Here is a 19,404-nt window from a genome sequence, read left to right as displayed (position 1 = left end):
CTAAAGTTAATATGGTCTCCCAAATTAACTACATTAGCTTGAAATTGTATCCATTTCTTCAAACAGACTGAAGACTTTCAGTTGCAAGCAGTGAAATACTGGGAAGAGTTTCACACAGACTACAGTATGCATTACAAAGTCCCATTGTTGCAGAGGAGACTTCCTGGCTCACCCACACCCTATCCCAGCCCCAATGACATGGCAAACACAAGCAAGCTATCCGAGCAAGAATCTGTTAACAGTTTTATTTTTTTTATGTTAAATACCATGGGACAGGATTGTAAGGATGAAAAACTCAGTCAACAAACTGCCTCACAAGGGGTAAGAAAAATTCTGCCATGATATTAGCAAAGGTAAAGGAGAAAATTTACACAGTAAGAGGCACCATTTCCCCACAGAAAACCTCTTGGCATTTCCTGAATGAGTGAGATTAGCAATCTAAATAAATCATATTTCAAGAGGTAACAGCAACAGATAAAATTTAAAGGGATTATTAAAATAACATTTACAAGACTGAACAATTCTTGAACTCTTATTAAAACCACAAAGAAAGAACAATTCTTTATTTATGAATTTCATAAAGAACTGAATGTGCAACTGACATCTGCTAGTGATGATCTGATAATATACAATTTGTCCAGTAGCCGAACAGTTTGTTTTTATTGTGTTTTCTAACCGTAAGAGATCATTAAAGGCAAAGCCTATATGACGCTGTACACACAAAAAATGGTCACCGCGGGCCATACTACCAATGAAATGGTAGGTAAACAAATCTTTTTCTGGTCGAGAGAAAAAAAAGAAATAGCACTCTGCATGCTTCACTCTACAAGATGAATTTCCCTAGAAAGAATCCAATGAAAATGGCTGCAATTACAACCAGAAGAGAAGGAAGAGGACTGGTGACGTTATCTCTGAAGGATGCAGCTGAGGTGGATCCCGGTTTATCCGAATGTGCTACCTTTCTAAGCCGTAAACCTTCATCCTGGAGGAAAATACACAAAAGAGATTTTTAAAACAAATACAGGTCAGTGCCAGAGCTGTAAGTTCCTACAGACAGAAAGGAGATCAGTAGATGTATATGGTTACAAATAGCAAGAATTAACCACTATTTACTGTGGGAACCTGTGGAATTATGAAAAATTCTACAACTGCATTAAAGTGATAGCTGGATAATTCTATAAACCTGCCCAAACAATCACAATGAATGCGTTCATGTGATGTAACTTACATCTCAATAACACTGACTTTAAAAACAGAAGCTGAGGAGTGTATTCCTCCTAGAAAACTATGTACTCTTACTTCCCATATGCCCTGTGCTATTTTAAATTGGTTACAGCTATTAGCCAAGGACTAGCAATAGCACATTACACTCAGCAGGTTCACTGACTCAATACAACTTGGAAACCCACATGGCAGACACACAAGGGCATATTTTGTGGTGGATAGTATATTAAGAATTTAGAGAAGAGGTATATTTTAGGTGAGAAACCATTACCAAGGAGTTTTAATATGTTCAAAGCAACAAGATATGAATGACAGGTTTAACCACGGAAGCTCTCGATTAGACTGAAAACTGCTACTTTGTATTAAAGTCCTTCCTTACTCCATGTAAAAGAATGAGCTGCTCCCTTCTTACTGAAATAGTCTCACAAAGTCCCAGGTTTAGGCAGCAACAGGTTCTTAAAGCAGGTAGCTGTTATGATAGCATGTGTCAGGTGGTCCTGAGGAAATTAGACACCATTCCTCAGCCACATTTAGACAGCATCTTTAACTTCATTTCAGTTCAGTTTCCTACTCTGATATTAGGGTGTGAAGGATGACAGACGTCACTGCCAGCTGTACTGTCGATTCTGGTCTAGGGTAGAGACAAGTGCTCTATCCTCTGAGCATCACACTACTGTCCTAGCCAGACACACAACTGCAGGGATAAACAGCGCTAGTGTGTTGTGTAATTAAGGTTATATGCATCAGGTGCATTTTCAACTTGGGATAACTTCACCTTCCAATGGGTTTATCAGGAATATAATCCTATCAAAAGTCAAAACACTAAATACACCTATTTCATTTCCATCACTGGATTTCCAGAAACTTCATTTCTTTAGTCTTATACTAATTAGCTCCAGGTAATAAGAGCAATCAAATGAGTTAAATAATTAGTAAGAAGATTAAATATAAACATACAGAGACTGCTAAAAGACACTACCACATTCTCTGTACCGTCATTCCAATTCACTCATTTCCAACCCAGAAAACTTACTCTCAGGTGTCGGTTTTCTTCTGACAGCTTCATCATCTCTCCCTGAAGCCTCTTACACTCTTCCATCAGTTTCCTTGTTTCCGTGTCATTGAGTGAAACACTATGTGGTTTTGGCAGGGGTCCATCTTGTTTGGATGCATTCAGTGGAACAGCTTTGCTAGGTTCCATATCATTCTGTATTTCAAAAATATTGGGAATCTTCAGCTAAAAACAATTATAGATTTTAACTAATAAAAATCTAAACTCTACATTTTTCTAAAAATTTTCCTAAAAAGGTGACAAGTTTCAAATAATTATTAAGACTTTACTGGTACCAAATAAGGTTACCTGTAGACAATTTTCAGTAAAGTATGTCAATAAATAGCAGTTAGATAAATCAAAATAAACAGTCTATTTCCTCTACTCCTGCACCCTTGGCACTTACCTTAACATAGCATTTAAAAGGTATCATAATAATTGATCTTTTACATTCTTTCCTCCAGAATTTCAAAAGCTAGGAGAAGAGCTTAATTCTCTTGTTATTTTTACCCCTAAGCACACACTTTGGCCAACAGTAGTCAGTCCAGGAAAATACACAAAATGACTAACTCCAGGTAGTTTCCAATGGTCTGACTCTGCAATCAAAAGAGGTTTTAGGAACTAGAAGTTACAGGACAGCCTGATAATCTTTCCAGTAAATTTGCAGCTGCCTAAGAACATTCAGCCAAAACAAATCTCATGTCTACTAATGGAATAAAGTAACTAAAAGATACAAATATTGAAAGGGAGAAAGGCAGATCACTGCAATGAGTGGAGGAAGCGATCTGTGGTCTTACACACAAATGAGTCTTCAAATTCTAAGACTGTCCAGTTAGTGTGATCCATTGTGGTGTACAATTTAAGAAGTAAATTAAAACAATTTTCAAAACTGCAAGGTCCAAATTAATCCTTCTCACTAACACTGTTTCTAAGTTTGTAAACTAAACTGTTTCCTTCATCCCAACATTATTCATGCCACTGCACACCATCATAGCATAGTCATCTTTCTCATTTTAGATTTCCAGCAGTTAAAAATTCAGGTGGCTTAGGAGGTTAAGTCAGTAAAAGAGCATTTGATAGAAAACAAAAAAGCCTGGGTTTGCTACTGACAACCAAAAAATAAATGAATAAAAATAAAAGATAAAGGCAAGCTTTATCCAAATATAAACTGCTAATCAAGGCATTTACAAAATTAAATTCCCTGACATTCGTACCAAGATCAGAGACTGCATATCCATCTGGCTGCCAGGGGCTGCCAGGTCTAGAATCACCTAGGACTGACTGTAAACAACCCTATGGGGGGTGAGGGGGAGAGACTGGAAACATTCTATACTAGGTTAAGTAAGGTGGCACCATTACATGAACTAGGCCCTAAACAATAAAAGAAAACTGAGCACTGGCATTCACTGTTGTTTCCTGCCTGAAGGCACAATGTGACTACCAGCTATCACTGCCAGATGACTGTTCCCTCAAACCATAAGCTAAAAATCAAGCTTTCCTCCTGAGGCTACCTATGCCAGTACATTGTGAAGGCAACAAGGGGTTCTAATGCACAACACTAGATATCTGACCTGTAGGCAGATTTTCCCACTTTGCAAGTTTCACAGTTGAGAAGTGGAGCTTCCTTCAAAGTTGAAGAGACGTTTACCTCAATTAGCTGAGCTTCTCTTTCTGACACTATTCTTTACCATAATCTCGCCAATGCCCAAGCAAGGCCATTTCTGTCATAAAAAACCTGTACCTGATATATTTTGCTAAAATGTTTTTTTCTTGACAACAATTAAAATTCACTTCAAAGTGAGTTTTCGTTCCCATCCCGCACAATCCAACTTGACTTTCAAAAAGGAAGACATGTGCCTCCCTCTGTAGAGGAGGCAATATTCAACAAAAGGCAAACAGAGTTCTTAAGTATTGCTTAAGAACGAAGAAAGTACTGGGCCTAGAGCATTTGTCTCACATACCTAAGGTCATAGGCTCAAACCCCAGTAGTGGGGGCCAAAAGTTAAGAGAAAAATCATACTGTTAGCCCAATGTTGACTACAGGATGATATATATGAAGCTAATATTGGGAGAGGGGAATTCCAATGACTTTAAAACAAAAAAATTTAATTCTCATAAAATTTCTATGTGGGATGCAGTGAGTGCATGCCTTTAATCCAGGCAGATAAAGGGGATCTCCGTGAATTAAAGGCCAGCCATGTCTACATAGTAAGATCCAGGACTATATCAAGATCAAAACACAGACAGACAGACAGACAGACAGACACACACACACACACACACACACACTGCACTGCACTACAACCACTATTTCTGTATCAATCAAAAAACAAACTACTATTCCTTTTATCCTCTAGTACTAAAGTCCTTAGTTCAATCCCAAGTACTACAAATTAAAAGAGCCAGCATTCATATAAAAATGTAGGTGTGCATCTTGTTTTATGTATCTTTTAATTACTTAAAGTGATATAACATTTCATTATTCTATTTGGTACCTATCAAAACCACTCAACATTTCACTTTTGTGGAAGTCTGATGGGTAATTTCCTATTGTTTGGAATATGTAGCTGTTTAAAACTCCTAAAAACTATTTACAATACATAGCAGATGCAGTAAGAATCTAATTTGTGCATTTCTAATGTATAAACATACACAATCTAGCTCAGTTGGGGATCAAGAGGAAAGCCGAGTCATCTCTGAGGAACACTACACAGGTGACTTGGCACTTCCAATGGGAACCTCCATTATTGAGTCTGGCTGCAGAAAACCAGCTTGCTCCGTAAGTTCCTTCAGATTGATATAAAAAGAAGATAGTTCTTAGGGCCATAAAATAAGCGAGAAGAAAGAAGAAAGAAGGAGGAAGGAGAAAAGAAGGAGGGAGGAAGGGGGAGGGAGGGGAAAGGAGGAAGAGGAAGAGGGAAAGGGTCACATGCTGTGACCCTTACAAACCAACAGTAACATCACGTTAATACCTCAAGTAAGAATAAGCTAAGAGTCAAGACTGTGTCAAGACAGCATACCAATTATGTTATACATTTTCCACTATTTTATATTCTTTTGCCTATATGCAGTAGCCCCAGAAGGACTTCAATTTTAATAACTTTGCAGGGGGCAATCAGAAAGGAGCTAGGGATTGGACACAGAAAGCAAAGGTGAAATCTTCAGCAGAGCCAAGTATTTGCAATGAAGCTCTGAGAAGAAAGGAACTAAAGGACATTTTTAGGTCACTATTTTGAATAAAGGGTGTCAATACATAAAGATGATGTACCTAAACTATGGCTATACTGTCAATTTAAAGTTTTAATCTGTGAATTGAAATATCTGAAAAACAATGCTCTCTGAATTTTTTCTAAACGAACAGCAAATGTATAGTTTCTCTAGGCCCATGATCAGCATAAATAAATAACTATAAATTATAAAGCCAAACATAATTATAAATTTAGATAAAATTTTGTATGTTGGAGACAGGTTACCATGCAGCCATAGCTAGCTTGAAACTAGCTATACAGACCAGGTTGCCTCTGAACTCACAAGAGCTTTCTGCCTCTCTCTGCCTCCCAGAATTAGGATTAAAGTTAGGATTAAAGGTGCATGCCACTGCACCAACACATTCAGCTAATAGAAGATATTTTTAAAGCCTTTTTAGGGGGCTAGAGATGCTACGGTGGGGGGAAACAAAAAACACTGGTTGTTCTTCCAGAAGACCTGGGTTTGATTCCTAGCACCAACATGGTGGCTCACAACCATCTGTAATTCTAGTCCCAGGGGATCTTATGTCCTCTTCTGACCTCCATTGGCACAAGGCATATGTGTACACATGCATACAACACATAGGCAAAACACCCACACATATAAAATTAAACTAAAAAATTTTTTAAGCCTTATTGTATGCATTTCTTCTTCTAAGCCAAATTAAAGTATAAGAACGTATAGCATTTAACTATTGATCTTTTTTTTTTTTTTTTTTCCCGAGACAGGGTTTCCCTGTAGTTTCTAGAGCCTGTCCTGGAACTAACTCTTGTAGACCAGGCTGGCCTCGAACTCAGAGATCCGCCTGCCTCTGCCTCCCGAGTGCTGGGATTAAAGGTGTGCACCACCACCACTCGTTTAACTATTAATCTTAATTATAACATTTCTGAACTTTCCAGTAAGTAACAAATGCTAAAAAGAATTACATAGCACCCAACAAACTCAGCTACCCTAATCTTATTAACATTCAAGCACATATATACAGAGTCAAATTATGGCCTAATTTTTATTCACAATTTTTTTAAGTCCCAGGGCATTACAAGTAAACAATGACAGTTATAAAAGTTACCATTCTTGTATTTTTTTCTTTCCTACAAACACAAATGCTTGTTGAAAAGCAGTGTTTACCAGCTCCTACCTTTACTATGTATCTGCTGTGCTAATTCAAACAAGCTACAAATTCAATTTTCATCATGTGCTCCCCAAATCTCATTCACAGGAAAAATTACACCAACTTAATATTGTTCACTTACAACAACTGTGACTCAATTGCTCACTGTTTCAGAACTGAGCTGTCTCTGTTCTTTTCAGTTCACTGTTTTTAAATACAGTTTAAAATATAAATTCTGGGGATGGCGAAGCTCAGTCAGTAGACTGCTTGCATGTAGAAGTCCTGGGCTCTATCCCCAGCAGAGCCAGGTGCAGTCCTAACAGCTGCAATCTCAGCACTTTACTAGAGGCAGGAGGATAAGTTCAAGGTCATCCTTGGCTACACTATGAGTGAGTTTAGAGGCCAACCCAGGCAACATGAGACCCTGTCTCAAAAAAAAAGAAAAAAAGAATTCTAACTATTTATTAATATACTCAATATTTCTTATCTGCTTAGATATCTACATTAACTTACTAACACTAGTAGACTCCTACTTCTGTTAGCTCCTATGACAAACCTGCTTCACCTCTTTTAGTTCCCTGGGATCATTCTTCATGTGATAACTGGCAGGTGTAGAAACTGTACTGCTGATGCTGCACACTGAAGTGACAGTTGAAGCAATCCCTGGCGGAGTTTTACCCTGAGGTAGCATGGGAAAAATATTCTCAGATTCATACCAAACTGATTTCTCCTGTATGATATTGGGAATGACTAAAAGAAATGGCTTTAGCCTGTAAAACATCGACATTTCATAAAAATAATGCATCAGAAACAGAATATCAAAGAAAAAAACACTTCTGCACTAACTTTTATTTCTCAAACAAAACCAGGTATGGCCTTTTATATGCCTTCACTTACAAAACATATATATACTTTTCAAAAAAAAAAAAACTCATTCTTGTCATTACCTGAAAAATATTCAGTTTCATGTTCTCTTACCTTTGGTAACACTTAACACGAAAGTTTTTCCCATTAAAGCTAAAAACCGCTAATGATCCGTAAGCCTCTTTTATAGTCAGGGACCCTATTACCTCCCAAATACACAAGGCCAATAAAAACCCAAAGATTCACATAAACATATGGTTAGACTACCATAACTCCACAGTTCCCTACTTACCTTTTAAATTCTCTTAATAGAGTTAAAAAATAACTCAAAAAGCTTGGCACAAAATAATATTTAATAGACATCTAACCTATTCTGTCCCAACAAAAACTGCATGTATTTTGAAAATATAAAATGTCTTTATAAAAAAGCTCCTGAACTCCTGCTCCATTCAGTCCTCTTGTCATCTAAAACAAGTTTTTGCAGAAACTTTTATCAGATGTTACGTAGGGGGCAATACACTATTTAATCTGGAAAATATCAAGTAGAGTTTTTAAATCAAAATCAGACCAAACAGGTTATAAAAGTTGAAAAGCAGTATAGCATCATTCAGTCCTTAAAAATATAACCAGTAGCTGAGTCAGGTGTGGTGGCTATTAATGAGACTAAGTCTCACAATTAGTTCACAATGCACATATACTGGGGGAAATGTGTGAATGTCTACAAAGACTTCACCATTTTCATACACTAAACAAGGATAATACAAATTCTATGTGCCATCATACAGCGTCATATACTAAACTGTAGTTGTTACCAGCAACTTAATTAAAAAACTAAACCGGGGCTGGAGAGATGGCTCAGAGTTTAAGAGCACTGACTGCTCTTCCAGGGGTCCTGAGTACAATTCCCAGCAACCATCTGTAATGAGATCTGGTGCCCTCTTCTAGCAAGCATACATGGAAGGAATGTTGTATACATAATAAATAAATCTTTGAAAACTAAACCATATTTTAAGTTAATTCATAAATAAACCAGCCCTAGTGTATATATTCGTGATAGAGCACATACCTAGCATGCTGCAGGACCAGAGTTCAATTTCCAGCCCCATTAGATAAATATAAGTCAATTTACTATGTCAAGAGTAATTAAAAACTAAAACTATTTGGTTCTGTACCATATATTCTAACAAATATACACTACCAACATACTTCTCTGTAACATTTTTATGATGTTGCAGAAACTAGAAATCTACTGTTTGTCTTTACTCAGTTTTGCAAGCCATGCCAAAAAAAAAAAAAAAACCCATAACTCAAGTGAACTGACAAAACTGCATCTCAGCATCAGATTTTTGAACCTAAACTTCCAAAAACACAAATTTCATACTAACCCTATGATAAACATACAGAAAGGGGTAGGTAATTTTAGTAAAAAGCTAAGAAGAAACTAACATCAAGACATCGACTTTTAGCACCTTCATCAACTTCACCTATACGTAATACTGAACTGGACATTAAGAGCAAAATCTAAATATCACAGAGTAATATGGATAAAGTGTTTTGTGTGTACTTCTAGACAGTTTAAAAAGATTTAAGTACCAAGAAACTTCCTATTTTATTCTATCATCAAGACTTTAGATCAAGTGATCTGAGGTTTCACATTTTCCATTAAGGATGATGTACCATTAAACTCAACACCTGACAGAAGGACATGTAACCAAACGGAACTGCACCTCTCAGATTACACTAATTAAACATTTCTTGTAGAGTCTGCAGGTGAGTGGCAAGAGCAAAATGAGCTTGAGAGAGAATCATTATTTCCAAAAGTATTTTTCAGAACACTTCCAGAAATTAACTGTCCTCCAGTTTCAACCTCTGGAGTAGCTGGGATTACAGGCCAGTGTCCTCTACCACCTGAGATTCGGTGGTGCTGGAATTAAACCCAGGGCTTCTGGTATGCTCAACCTGCCAACTACTCACTAAGCTACATCACCACCATGTCTCACCTTATATGTGAATCTTTAAATGGGAATTCTAAACGTGTAAAAATACCCATTGACAATCAAGAGTTCACTCCTAAAATACAAGCACTCCAAGATGCAGGGATAGAAGGACTGCCACAATTCTGAGGACAGCCTATGCATACAGTGAGTTCTGGGCATGCTGGTAGAGACCCTGTCTTCCAAAATGACAGAACAAAACAAAAACTGATCAGCAAGACTAAGGACTATGAGAGTTACAAAGGAGGTCTATACTGATGCCAAAAAAGGAGGTCCATATAAGGATCTGTTATGCAAAGTAATGCTCTGTCTCAAAGTCATTGTCCATCTAGTGACCTGACTGTTCTTACCAACTGAAAGGACCCAGAGTTTTGTTTGGTTTAGTTTTATAAGAGAAGGTCTTAACTACTGAGTAGCATAAGCTGACCTGGAACTTAAAGCAATCCTCCTGCTTCCATTTCCAAAGTACTGGCATTATAGACATGAGCAGCCAATGCCACACTTTCAAAGTTTAAGGAATGATTCCAAGTCTGGGCCTGGAAAAATCTTGGCTATATTACAATGAAAAAGTTCCTAAAGGGCTGGAGAGGGCTCAGAGGCTAAGAACACTGGCTGCTCTTCCAGAGGACCAAGGTTAGATTCCCAGCAGATACACATGAAGACAAAATATGCATACACTTGAAATAATTTTTTTTAAAAAAAGTTCCTAAGTCAGTAATAACTGAAGATGCTCACAACTGGTCAAAACACTGAGACTATGTATGTGACTGTCACATGTTAATCCACACAGAACATACATAGCATCCTCTCCACAGCTCTAGGAAAAGGAAAAATGTTAATGTTGGAAGAAATGGAAGCTCTGATCTCCCTGCAGGACACTAATGCAACACTCTTCAATTCACAGCAACTACGACTACCTACACAAGAGACCCACAAGGCTGAGCCTACCAAACCCTACCACAGAAAGCTCACGGAGCCCATTCGACCCCGAGTGCTTACACTCGGTTAACTGCTGCTGGAGAGGAAGACGTGTTTTTCTTCGCTCATCATTTAGTAAGGTCAACAAAGACCTGTAAACAAAATGGCACCTGTCCTCCTGCAACCACTTTAATGAAAAAGGCATGAAAGCAGAAGTAGGGACAGTTGGAAAAAGAAAAGGAATTAATGAGTAGGCATTAGAAAAAAAGAGGGTAATGGGAAATGAATATGATCAAAATATATAATGAACATTCAAGAAAATACAACAATAAAACCTATTATGCACAACTAATATATGTAACTAAAAAATTAAAGAAAGTTACTACTGGTTACTTGGGTCAAATGTCCTAAGAACCAACCTAAAGAGCCTCCTACCCAGCCAATCTAAGAATAATGTAGTAACTGTATGACGTTACAACACAAATGCTTATTTGAATGTGTGTGAGACAGACAGAGCTGTATTTATAAATTTATATATGTGCAGCACATGCAAACGGAGGCCCAAGATTAAGGTTGGGTGTCATCCTCAATCTCTTTCCATCCTATTTCCCAGGAGTTTCTCCCCTAGACCCGGTCTCAGCAATTCAGCAAGGATGGTGTTGGCAAAGACAACTCCAGCGCTGAAGTTACAGATATACACAGCACCTGTTGTGCACACTATACCAACTGAGCCATCTTCCCAGCTCCTGAAGGCATGAATTACATTTTTATATATAGTAATCCATTTTATATAATTATATTCCAAGTAGAGGAGGTGGGACAGGCAGGAGTGGCCAAAGCTTATACCAGAGCAGAGATGTGCTTGTCAATAGAGAGAAAACCACATAGAGTTGAAAAGAGAACACATAGGGAGATCCAAGAGGAAAAAGACAGTAAATATAATCTAAATACATTGGATATGTGTATGAAATTTTCAAAATATACTTTTTAAAGAAAACCTGGAACTAAGCCAGTCATGGTAACAGACATCTTTAATTAATTACAACAGGCCAGTATGGTCTACATAGATAGGACAGCCAGGGCTATGTAAGATATGTAGAGACCCTGTCTTAAAAAAAAAAAAGAAGCAGCAATGAAAGAGACTGAGCCATTTAACCTGCCTTCTGAAACTGTTATTAAATACTGATATAGGGTGAGCACTCTAGTCTCTTGTAGGTAGAGAACAAGTTAACTACCCCTGGATGAAAGTCACTTAACCTAAATGCTGCACTTTGCCAATAACATCTACAACCACCACCAAAAACAAATCTAAATTCGATCAAGCTTCTAGGATCCAACTTACAGTAACAAATATTAAACAACGAAACTACGTGACACAAGAATGGTATCATACAAACCTACTGTGTCTCAGCAGTTAAGAACAGTTGCTGCTCTTACACAGGACTGAAGATCAGACCCCAATATCAAGTAGTTCACAACTGCCTATAATTCTAGCTCCGGGATCCAGCACTCTGTTCTGATCCACACCCCCGAGTACATTGCAAACACATACATAAACAAAAATTTTTTTAAGATTTATTTATTAAGCATACAATGTACTGCTGGCAATTGAACTCGGGACCTCTGGAAGAGCAGCCAGTGCCCTTACCCTCTGAGCCATCTCTCCAGCCCCCACAAATAAAAATAAAAAAATCTGGCATGCAGCAAAGCACAGGCAAATCCAGTTCATTTATTACTTTTAGAAGAGTAAAGCAAAAGCCATTAAGTTAAAGAAATAAATCATTTGTATTACTTGGATTTCCTTTTCAGCTCAATTCAAACAAACTACAAAAAAGAATATTTTAATGACATCTGAAGAACAAATCTGAATCCTGCCTGGACAGTTTAATGAATGTGAATACATTAAAATTTAAAAACATAATAACAAATTATTAGAACTCTTCAATAGGCCTTTAAGTCCTCAGAGAAATACACATGTTAATAATGAATAAAATCAAATGTCTAGGATGTGTCTTAAAATTATACATAAAGCCACGAATGGTGGTACCCTTTTGATGCTAGCACAGGGAAACTGAGACAGAAGAAATAACCAATTCTCTAGGCTACAAAAAGGACAAGTAAAATCTAGGTGTTTATGACCTAGCAATTATAAAAAGCTGGGCATGAGTTCATTGTGTATACCCTCACCAGTGTATGTCATATTTTCTGCCTAATGCCTAGTTTTTTGAAACAAAAAACTCTATAGCAGATGTTCCAATTTCAGGGTCCCAGTGCTTTCTTCCATGGCTGTGGGCTGGCTTCTCTTGTATGTCCATATGCCTGCTCTTCCTCATGGTCTGGAAAACGGGCTCTATGCCTATCAATTCCTTGCTGGTTTTTAAAGCAGTAAGAACCTCTCTGAACACATTAATATCTAAGCTCTAACTTCCTCAGATTGAATTTTTCACTCTTAACTTGTTCATTATCGAGAGTATAGTGAAAGCCTAAAGAAAGATAAACAGATCTGTGTCTAGTAAACTATTATAAAGATAATGGTTAAAAAGAAGTCTCAAGTAAAATAAGATCCAAATGTAATTTTAAAGTGATGTCAATCCAGATAAGCATTACCTCTTCTGTTGTTAAATACAAAGGACAATGGAGGCCATTAACATTGTTTGAGCCAACAAAAAAGAAAACTAATATGAAAAAGCACACACCACACTTTTTACTCTTGGCAATTATAACTCAGATTCACTTTAAAAGGTTGTGCTGAAAATTCAGTGAGTTACTGTTCAATACCTAATTAACATTCAAAAGCATCTTCATTTCAGCTTTTTAAAATATGGTTTACTTTTGAACAGAGCAAATGTTAACAGATCAAATCAAGAGTCAAGTCACACTAAAAACCATATTATACCGTTTATATTAACCCACATTATTTTATATTTCAAAACACATAAAAACACTCTCTCCTATAAACTACAGGAAAAATTCAAATCCACAGAACTGAAGAGATGGTTCAGTGATTAACAGCCCTGGCTGCTCCTCCACAGGACCTGGGCTCCATCCCCAGCACACTCCAACACAGAAGCCGGAGGTCATCTGTAACCCGTTCCAGGGGGTCCTATGCCCTCTTGTGGTCTCAGAGGGCATTAGGACACAAGCGGTGCACAGACATATATTAAGACAAAACAACCACCCGCATATAAGATTCTTTTTCTTTTTTTTTCTTTTTTTTTTTTTGGTTTTTTGAGACAGGGTTTCTCTGTAGCTTTGGAGCCTGTCCTGGAACTAGCTCTTGTAGACCAGGCTGGTCTCGAACTCAGAGATCCGCATGCCTCTGCCTCCCGAGTGCTGGGATTAAAGGTGTGCGCCACCGAACCAGAAAGAAGACAGGAATAAGGGAACCACGGCCACCCAACAAATCCCAAGCCACTGGTCTGCTTTAACTAAACACATCTATCCCTCAGGCCCAAAAACTTGACTGTTGAATACTCCTCAATAAACAACAACAAACCCTTTGCTAAAAATTAAAATTGACTTTGATCAAAAACAAAATACTCAAAATACTTGGTAAAGGCTAAACTGGAAAAAAAACCACCTATCCCCATAAATTGTATTTTATCCCAAGAATACTGATACAGTTACTCAAAGAGGTTCTAATCTAATCCTTCTTAATTATTTTTCTGTATGCATATATCATTTTAAAAAAATAAGATTTGAAGGCACTGCCAGAATTTCTTTCTCCCCACCCTAAAATTTGGACCTAACAAATAATATTTATTTCTTCTTAGCCAAATAAAATACTTTAAAACTCAAACTACATTATCAAGATTTTTTAAGCTTAAATCTCATTAGATAGACTCACCACCCTCTGTCCCAAATAGGACGAGGATAATCAACTACCTAACGGTTTTTACTTACCAGTTTATCATTTTCATTCGGCATTTCAAATACACATCTCAATTTAGAATCCATTAATTCATCAGGTTTTGCCTCTTTCCACTTAAAAAGAAAAAAAAGAGGAAAAAAAAAAACAGAAACCAAACATGAGAGAGGATTGTGGCAAGCAGGTTTTACCTAAAGGGACAACTGAAGCCTGAGCACAGCAGCTCAGAAAACTATGCTCAGCTAGGGTACTTGCCAACTGCTGCAATCATCTGCCATGTCACTGCACCTTTAGAAATGACAGACCTACCATCACCATCACCTAAAATGACACTGGCCCTGAGCCCATGAGCTGGCTCTGAAGGGAAAGGCAGCTGCTGCCAACACTGATGACCTAAGTTCAATCCTAGGAACCATTGTAGAATGAGAGAACCAACTCCACCAAGCTGCCCTCTGACTCGCACATGCCCCCTCACACACCCAATAAAACAAACAATATAATGAGATAAACGGCAATGACATTAGCAATACACGTGACTTTCTTCTTCGTGTTAACATTTCTAAATGTTTCTAAGAAAACAGTATTTCAAGACTTTTTCATTCTTTAAATCAAATTTTGTTCTGAACAGACTAACAGATATTTAATTTTTGGTAAGGAAATCAGGATTTCTGAGAGCTAAACAAAACCCAAAGTCTGAACTATTAAATCCAAAAAAATAAAAATTTCTGTACTTCTACACTTACCACAGCTTCCATATCTGAAATATTTGGTGGAGCAAAAATTGTCTGTACCATGAACTTATGTTTACTCTTTTCATTTGGATCATAATCAAAGGGCTGTAGCATTACTAAATAAAAAGAAAAGACACATTATCTTTGACGTTTTATCTCCTATTACCTCAGTAACACACAAATTTAAAGAAAATCAAGATGTGTTCAAAAACTCATTCTCAAGATGTACAATCAACTTTATTACGTTCAATTATTATTAAATTCTTTTTTGTGGTGATTTTAGTTTAGACAACTGAGACATTGTTTTAATATAATTTGGTTTTCTAGACGGGATTTTAAACAATTACTCAAGGGTGTATTTTGTTTAGATCTAATTAATAAAGGAAACCATGACTTCTTGGTGTTTAGACTTTATTCTAGAATCCCAACAGCATTCACTTTTTATGCCTATAGATCTGAGAAGCTTACAAAAGTTTTAAGGCTCTGTGAGTTCAATCGGGATCCTCAATCTATGTGACACAAATCCAAGATCAGAGATAATAAATTAGTAATTATTACAGATGTAAATGGCATTTTTGTAGTGAGGGTTTACTTCTAAATATTTCCAATGGGCCTTATATAATTTGATATTTTAATATTTTATGTGTTTGAACGTAAAAGCTGTAGGGTTATCTTAAAATTTTCAGAGTATTATCGGTAGTCACTAGGGATTTTAATATACGTTTTTATGCCATACTCCCCCAAAGATCTGACATGACAAATAGAGAACCCATGTGTTTTCCTGCTCCCTCTGTAATTAGCAGAAGTTGAGAACTATTGTTTCCGCCCCCCCCCCCCAAAAAAAAAAGAAAAAGAAAAAAGATACATTGTTTAAAAAAGAAGTCTGTGAAGTCAGAGGCTCTCTCACAAGTAAGCTACACGGAGCCACACACATCCTCAGACTTGCTGCCTATTTTACAATATGATAGATGTTGTTAAGCAGTACTGTCTCTTTAGAAGGGCTGCCTGGGAAAAGAATGAACAGCTTATAGAAGACATTTTCGGTAATACCGCAGACTCCACCAGCAAGAATAAATGACACATGTATGGAACAAACCACTGTCAGCAACACACAAAGGACAAAGAGCAGTGCAGTTTTCAAGGTCAGACACCACTGGCACTTACACTGAAAGGCATCAAGACTCATCTGACTTTATAAGGAGGCCAAAAACAGGTACACATTTTTAAGCAAAAGACTAAATACACTTCTGTAGTTGCATGGAACAGCAAAACAGTGCCATTTTCAAAGATAAACTTGTAAGAACAAAGAATATGGTGGTGAGCTATAGAAATAAAGAATAGATGCGATGTTTCAAATTGACAATAATTAATCATATACCACACACAAATGAGTGAAAAAGTTTCAGTAAACTTTTTGTATGGCAAGATATCCAAAGAATAGCTGGACAGTGGTGGCACACGCCTTTAATCCCACCACTCGGGAGGCAGAGGCAAGCAAGTCTGAAGCCAGCCTGGTCTACAAGAGCTAGTTCAGGACAGGATCCAAAGCTACAGAGAAACCCTGTCTCAAAAAACCAAAAGTATTCAAAGAACACCTTTAAGCAAAAACTGAAGCCAAATAATAAACATATGAAAACACTGTAAAAGTCATGGAATGTCATATTCAAAACTGCAAAAGAGCAGGGCATGAACTGCTTGCTACCTGAAACAGTCACAATTGACCCTGGGTCAATAATTCCACTGTTGGGCCGCACACAGTACCGGCGAGGTGCTGTAGTCCTTCACTTGAAACACACTTTTCTATCCGATGGATTTCGCAATTTAAGATTGTAGTGACTACATCTGTGAAGGGGCCTGTAAGGTTCAAAAGAGAAAAAATTAAAACTGAATTCACAACAAAACAGAACTCAAGATTAAATTAGTATAACCAACCCCATTTTCTATAGAAAATAAGAATGTTCTCTTCATCTTCTGATAAATCTAAGCATAAATTTATGATTTTAGTTCTTTAACTTTAATTACATTTATTTATCACATTTGTGTGTTGTACATATGAACAGTGCATGCCACAGTGCCTGTGTGGAGATCAGAAGACAACGCTTTGGGGTTGGTGCTCTCCTCCATTTGTGGGTACCAGAAACTGAACTCAGGTCCTCAGACTCAGCAACAAACACCTCCACCCAAGAGTCACCCTGTGAGCTACAATTCTATTTTTAAGGTGTGTTTATGCCACATGACCCAAAGAGTTCCCCAGCAGTCTTCACCACACCAATCTTCACATCCATAAGGCCAACAGTGAAGTCTCTGCTCTTAAGCTTCTCGATTCTCACTCCACACACTCACATACTTGTTAAGTACTTATGAACAGTGTGTCATATCTATCTAGATACAAAGTTTTTGTCTTAGAGCTTTGGTTCTGTAACTCAACAAAATTGCAAGGACATAGAACTCAAAAAGCTGATCCAGCGCTACCTAACCAGTATATCCTCATTTTTTTAAAAATAGGCTATGAGATGTGACAATAAACTTATTTACTTTAGGCTGAAAAACCAAGACAGATTTTACAGTCTAGTTTACACAGAAAGAATTTCTTATTGATTTGAAGGCAGAAGATAAAACTAAAAACATGTCAAATAGAAAAACGATAAACCTATACCATTAACTACTCAATTTTAAATGGTCTTTTGAAAATCAATTTTATTTTTGGTTTTATTTGCCAAAAACAACTACTATAAAATCTTACCTATTTTTATTTAAATCTTTTCATTTACTAGTGTTCAGAGTGTATGTGTACCAGGACTGAACATCAGTCTCCAAGCTTTACAGCAAGCTCCCTTAAACACTGAGTCACCTTCTGACCCTGTTCACCTGAATCTTAAACAAAAATCTTGTTCTTTTTAAAACTTTAGAATCCAGATTGAGAAAATTCTCCAACCACGTCCAATAAAGTTGTTTGACTGAATATTGGGAAATTGTCTGAGACAGAAAAACTTACAGAAAAGCAAGAAGCATTCATTAAAGATTGCAGGAGATAGAACAAACAGATCTGCCTAATGCTTAACACGAGAAAAGAAACTACTTCACAAAAGTGGGGTAATCTAAAATGTGCTTGGTTCAGCCTTGAGTTTTATTCTGAAGTCCTTGTTTCACTATAAGCTATTTGTTCATTCTGCAGACTACCTTACACCCTTGTTGCTCCCCAATTGTCTTCCTGAAAAGCACATGATTTAACATCTCTACAATACAATTAACCAAGATAAAAGGGAGGACCTCCAACCTGTCCACTTTCCTAGAAATAAATACAATTCAAACAAATGAAGCAAGGAGTTCCCTCCTCACTAGTCTCAACGCCCAGGACAGTAACAGAGCTTGCAGTGTGGTAGACCTCTACAGCTGACCCTTCTGATCAGCTTGCAAATAGTTTTAAACCAGGACAGGCTCCAAAGCTACAGAGAAACCCTGTCTCGAAAAACCAAAAAAAAAAAAAAAACTATATATTTTCAATCAACAAACTCCTAAGAATTGTATGTAATATGAAAAGAGTACTTAATGCACTACCCAACAGGGATTATATATTCTAAACATAAAAATGCAAAGATAAAATGACACATCAATAGGACAAAGAATCTCTCCAAAACAAAATGCTTAGACATGTTAACCCTATGAAAAGAATACCATAAATCCTGTCAGAAGACACATAAACTGGGGATTCTTTACTCCACTGTGTCCTGGGCAAGCCTCAGTCTAAGCCTGCTGTTTCTCTTGAGATTAAAGAGTACTGATAACCATGAGCAAAATAGTCAAACTTTATGACTAACAAAGACTCTGCTGCTTGGTTCAAACTAACACATGGTCCACATGTTTAAGCCACAGAATCCTTTGAAATCTGATGAAAGCTATAACCTACCCCAAAAGCATGCATAGGCATACATCCACAAAAACTTAACACTGAATTCATAAGCTAGAATTCACAGGCGCTATTATCACCCTAATACTAGACACTCTCACAAACACATGCATAAGCGCGCACACACACACACACACACAGAGAAAGAGAGAAATCCCTTTACATCATCTCAGACGAGAGGTTATATAAACTGAAGGTGCTTGCTACGAAGTACAAACAAAATCTTTTACCTAAAGACACAAAATATTTTATTTTCCCTTGGCATTATAGCTGAATGGTCCAACAGGAAGTGGGGGTATAAAATGCCAAACATTCTGCAATACCATGCAGTCCCACAGAATTTATTCTACTGAACTTTCAAATGTTTATCCTGCTATAATTTGGGTTTTGAATGTCCCTCAAAGGCCTACTCCCCAGAGCGACAAATTGGGAGGTGATAAGACTCTTTCAGTCTGAGGAGATAGATAGATCCCTTTAGAGGATGTTA

The 19,404-nt window shown here is 37.2% G+C and overlaps 1 protein-coding gene across 1 annotated transcript in view; it reads right to left on the bottom strand.

The window, feature by feature from the left end:
- Positions 1-219: 219 nt before the first annotated feature.
- Positions 220-19,404, bottom strand: part of Vapa (VAMP associated protein A) — a 58,901-nt gene continuing 39,716 nt past the window's right edge. Inside the window, 7 exon segments of the mRNA XM_042055617.1 lie at positions 220-982; positions 2,258-2,431; positions 7,201-7,314; positions 14,315-14,395; positions 15,023-15,126; positions 16,713-16,841; positions 16,844-16,864. Of these exon segments, the coding sequence (XP_041911551.1) occupies positions 824-982; positions 2,258-2,431; positions 7,201-7,314; positions 14,315-14,395; positions 15,023-15,126; positions 16,713-16,841; positions 16,844-16,864 (782 nt within the window). The 3' untranslated portion in view covers positions 220-823.

The sequence above is a fragment of the Arvicola amphibius genome, chromosome 8 (assembly GCF_903992535.2).
Source record: "Arvicola amphibius chromosome 8, mArvAmp1.2, whole genome shotgun sequence".
Taxonomy (NCBI): domain Eukaryota; kingdom Metazoa; phylum Chordata; class Mammalia; order Rodentia; family Cricetidae; genus Arvicola; species Arvicola amphibius.
The sequence above is the reverse complement of the archived record's forward strand: the minus strand, read 5'-3'. Positions and strand labels throughout refer to the sequence as shown.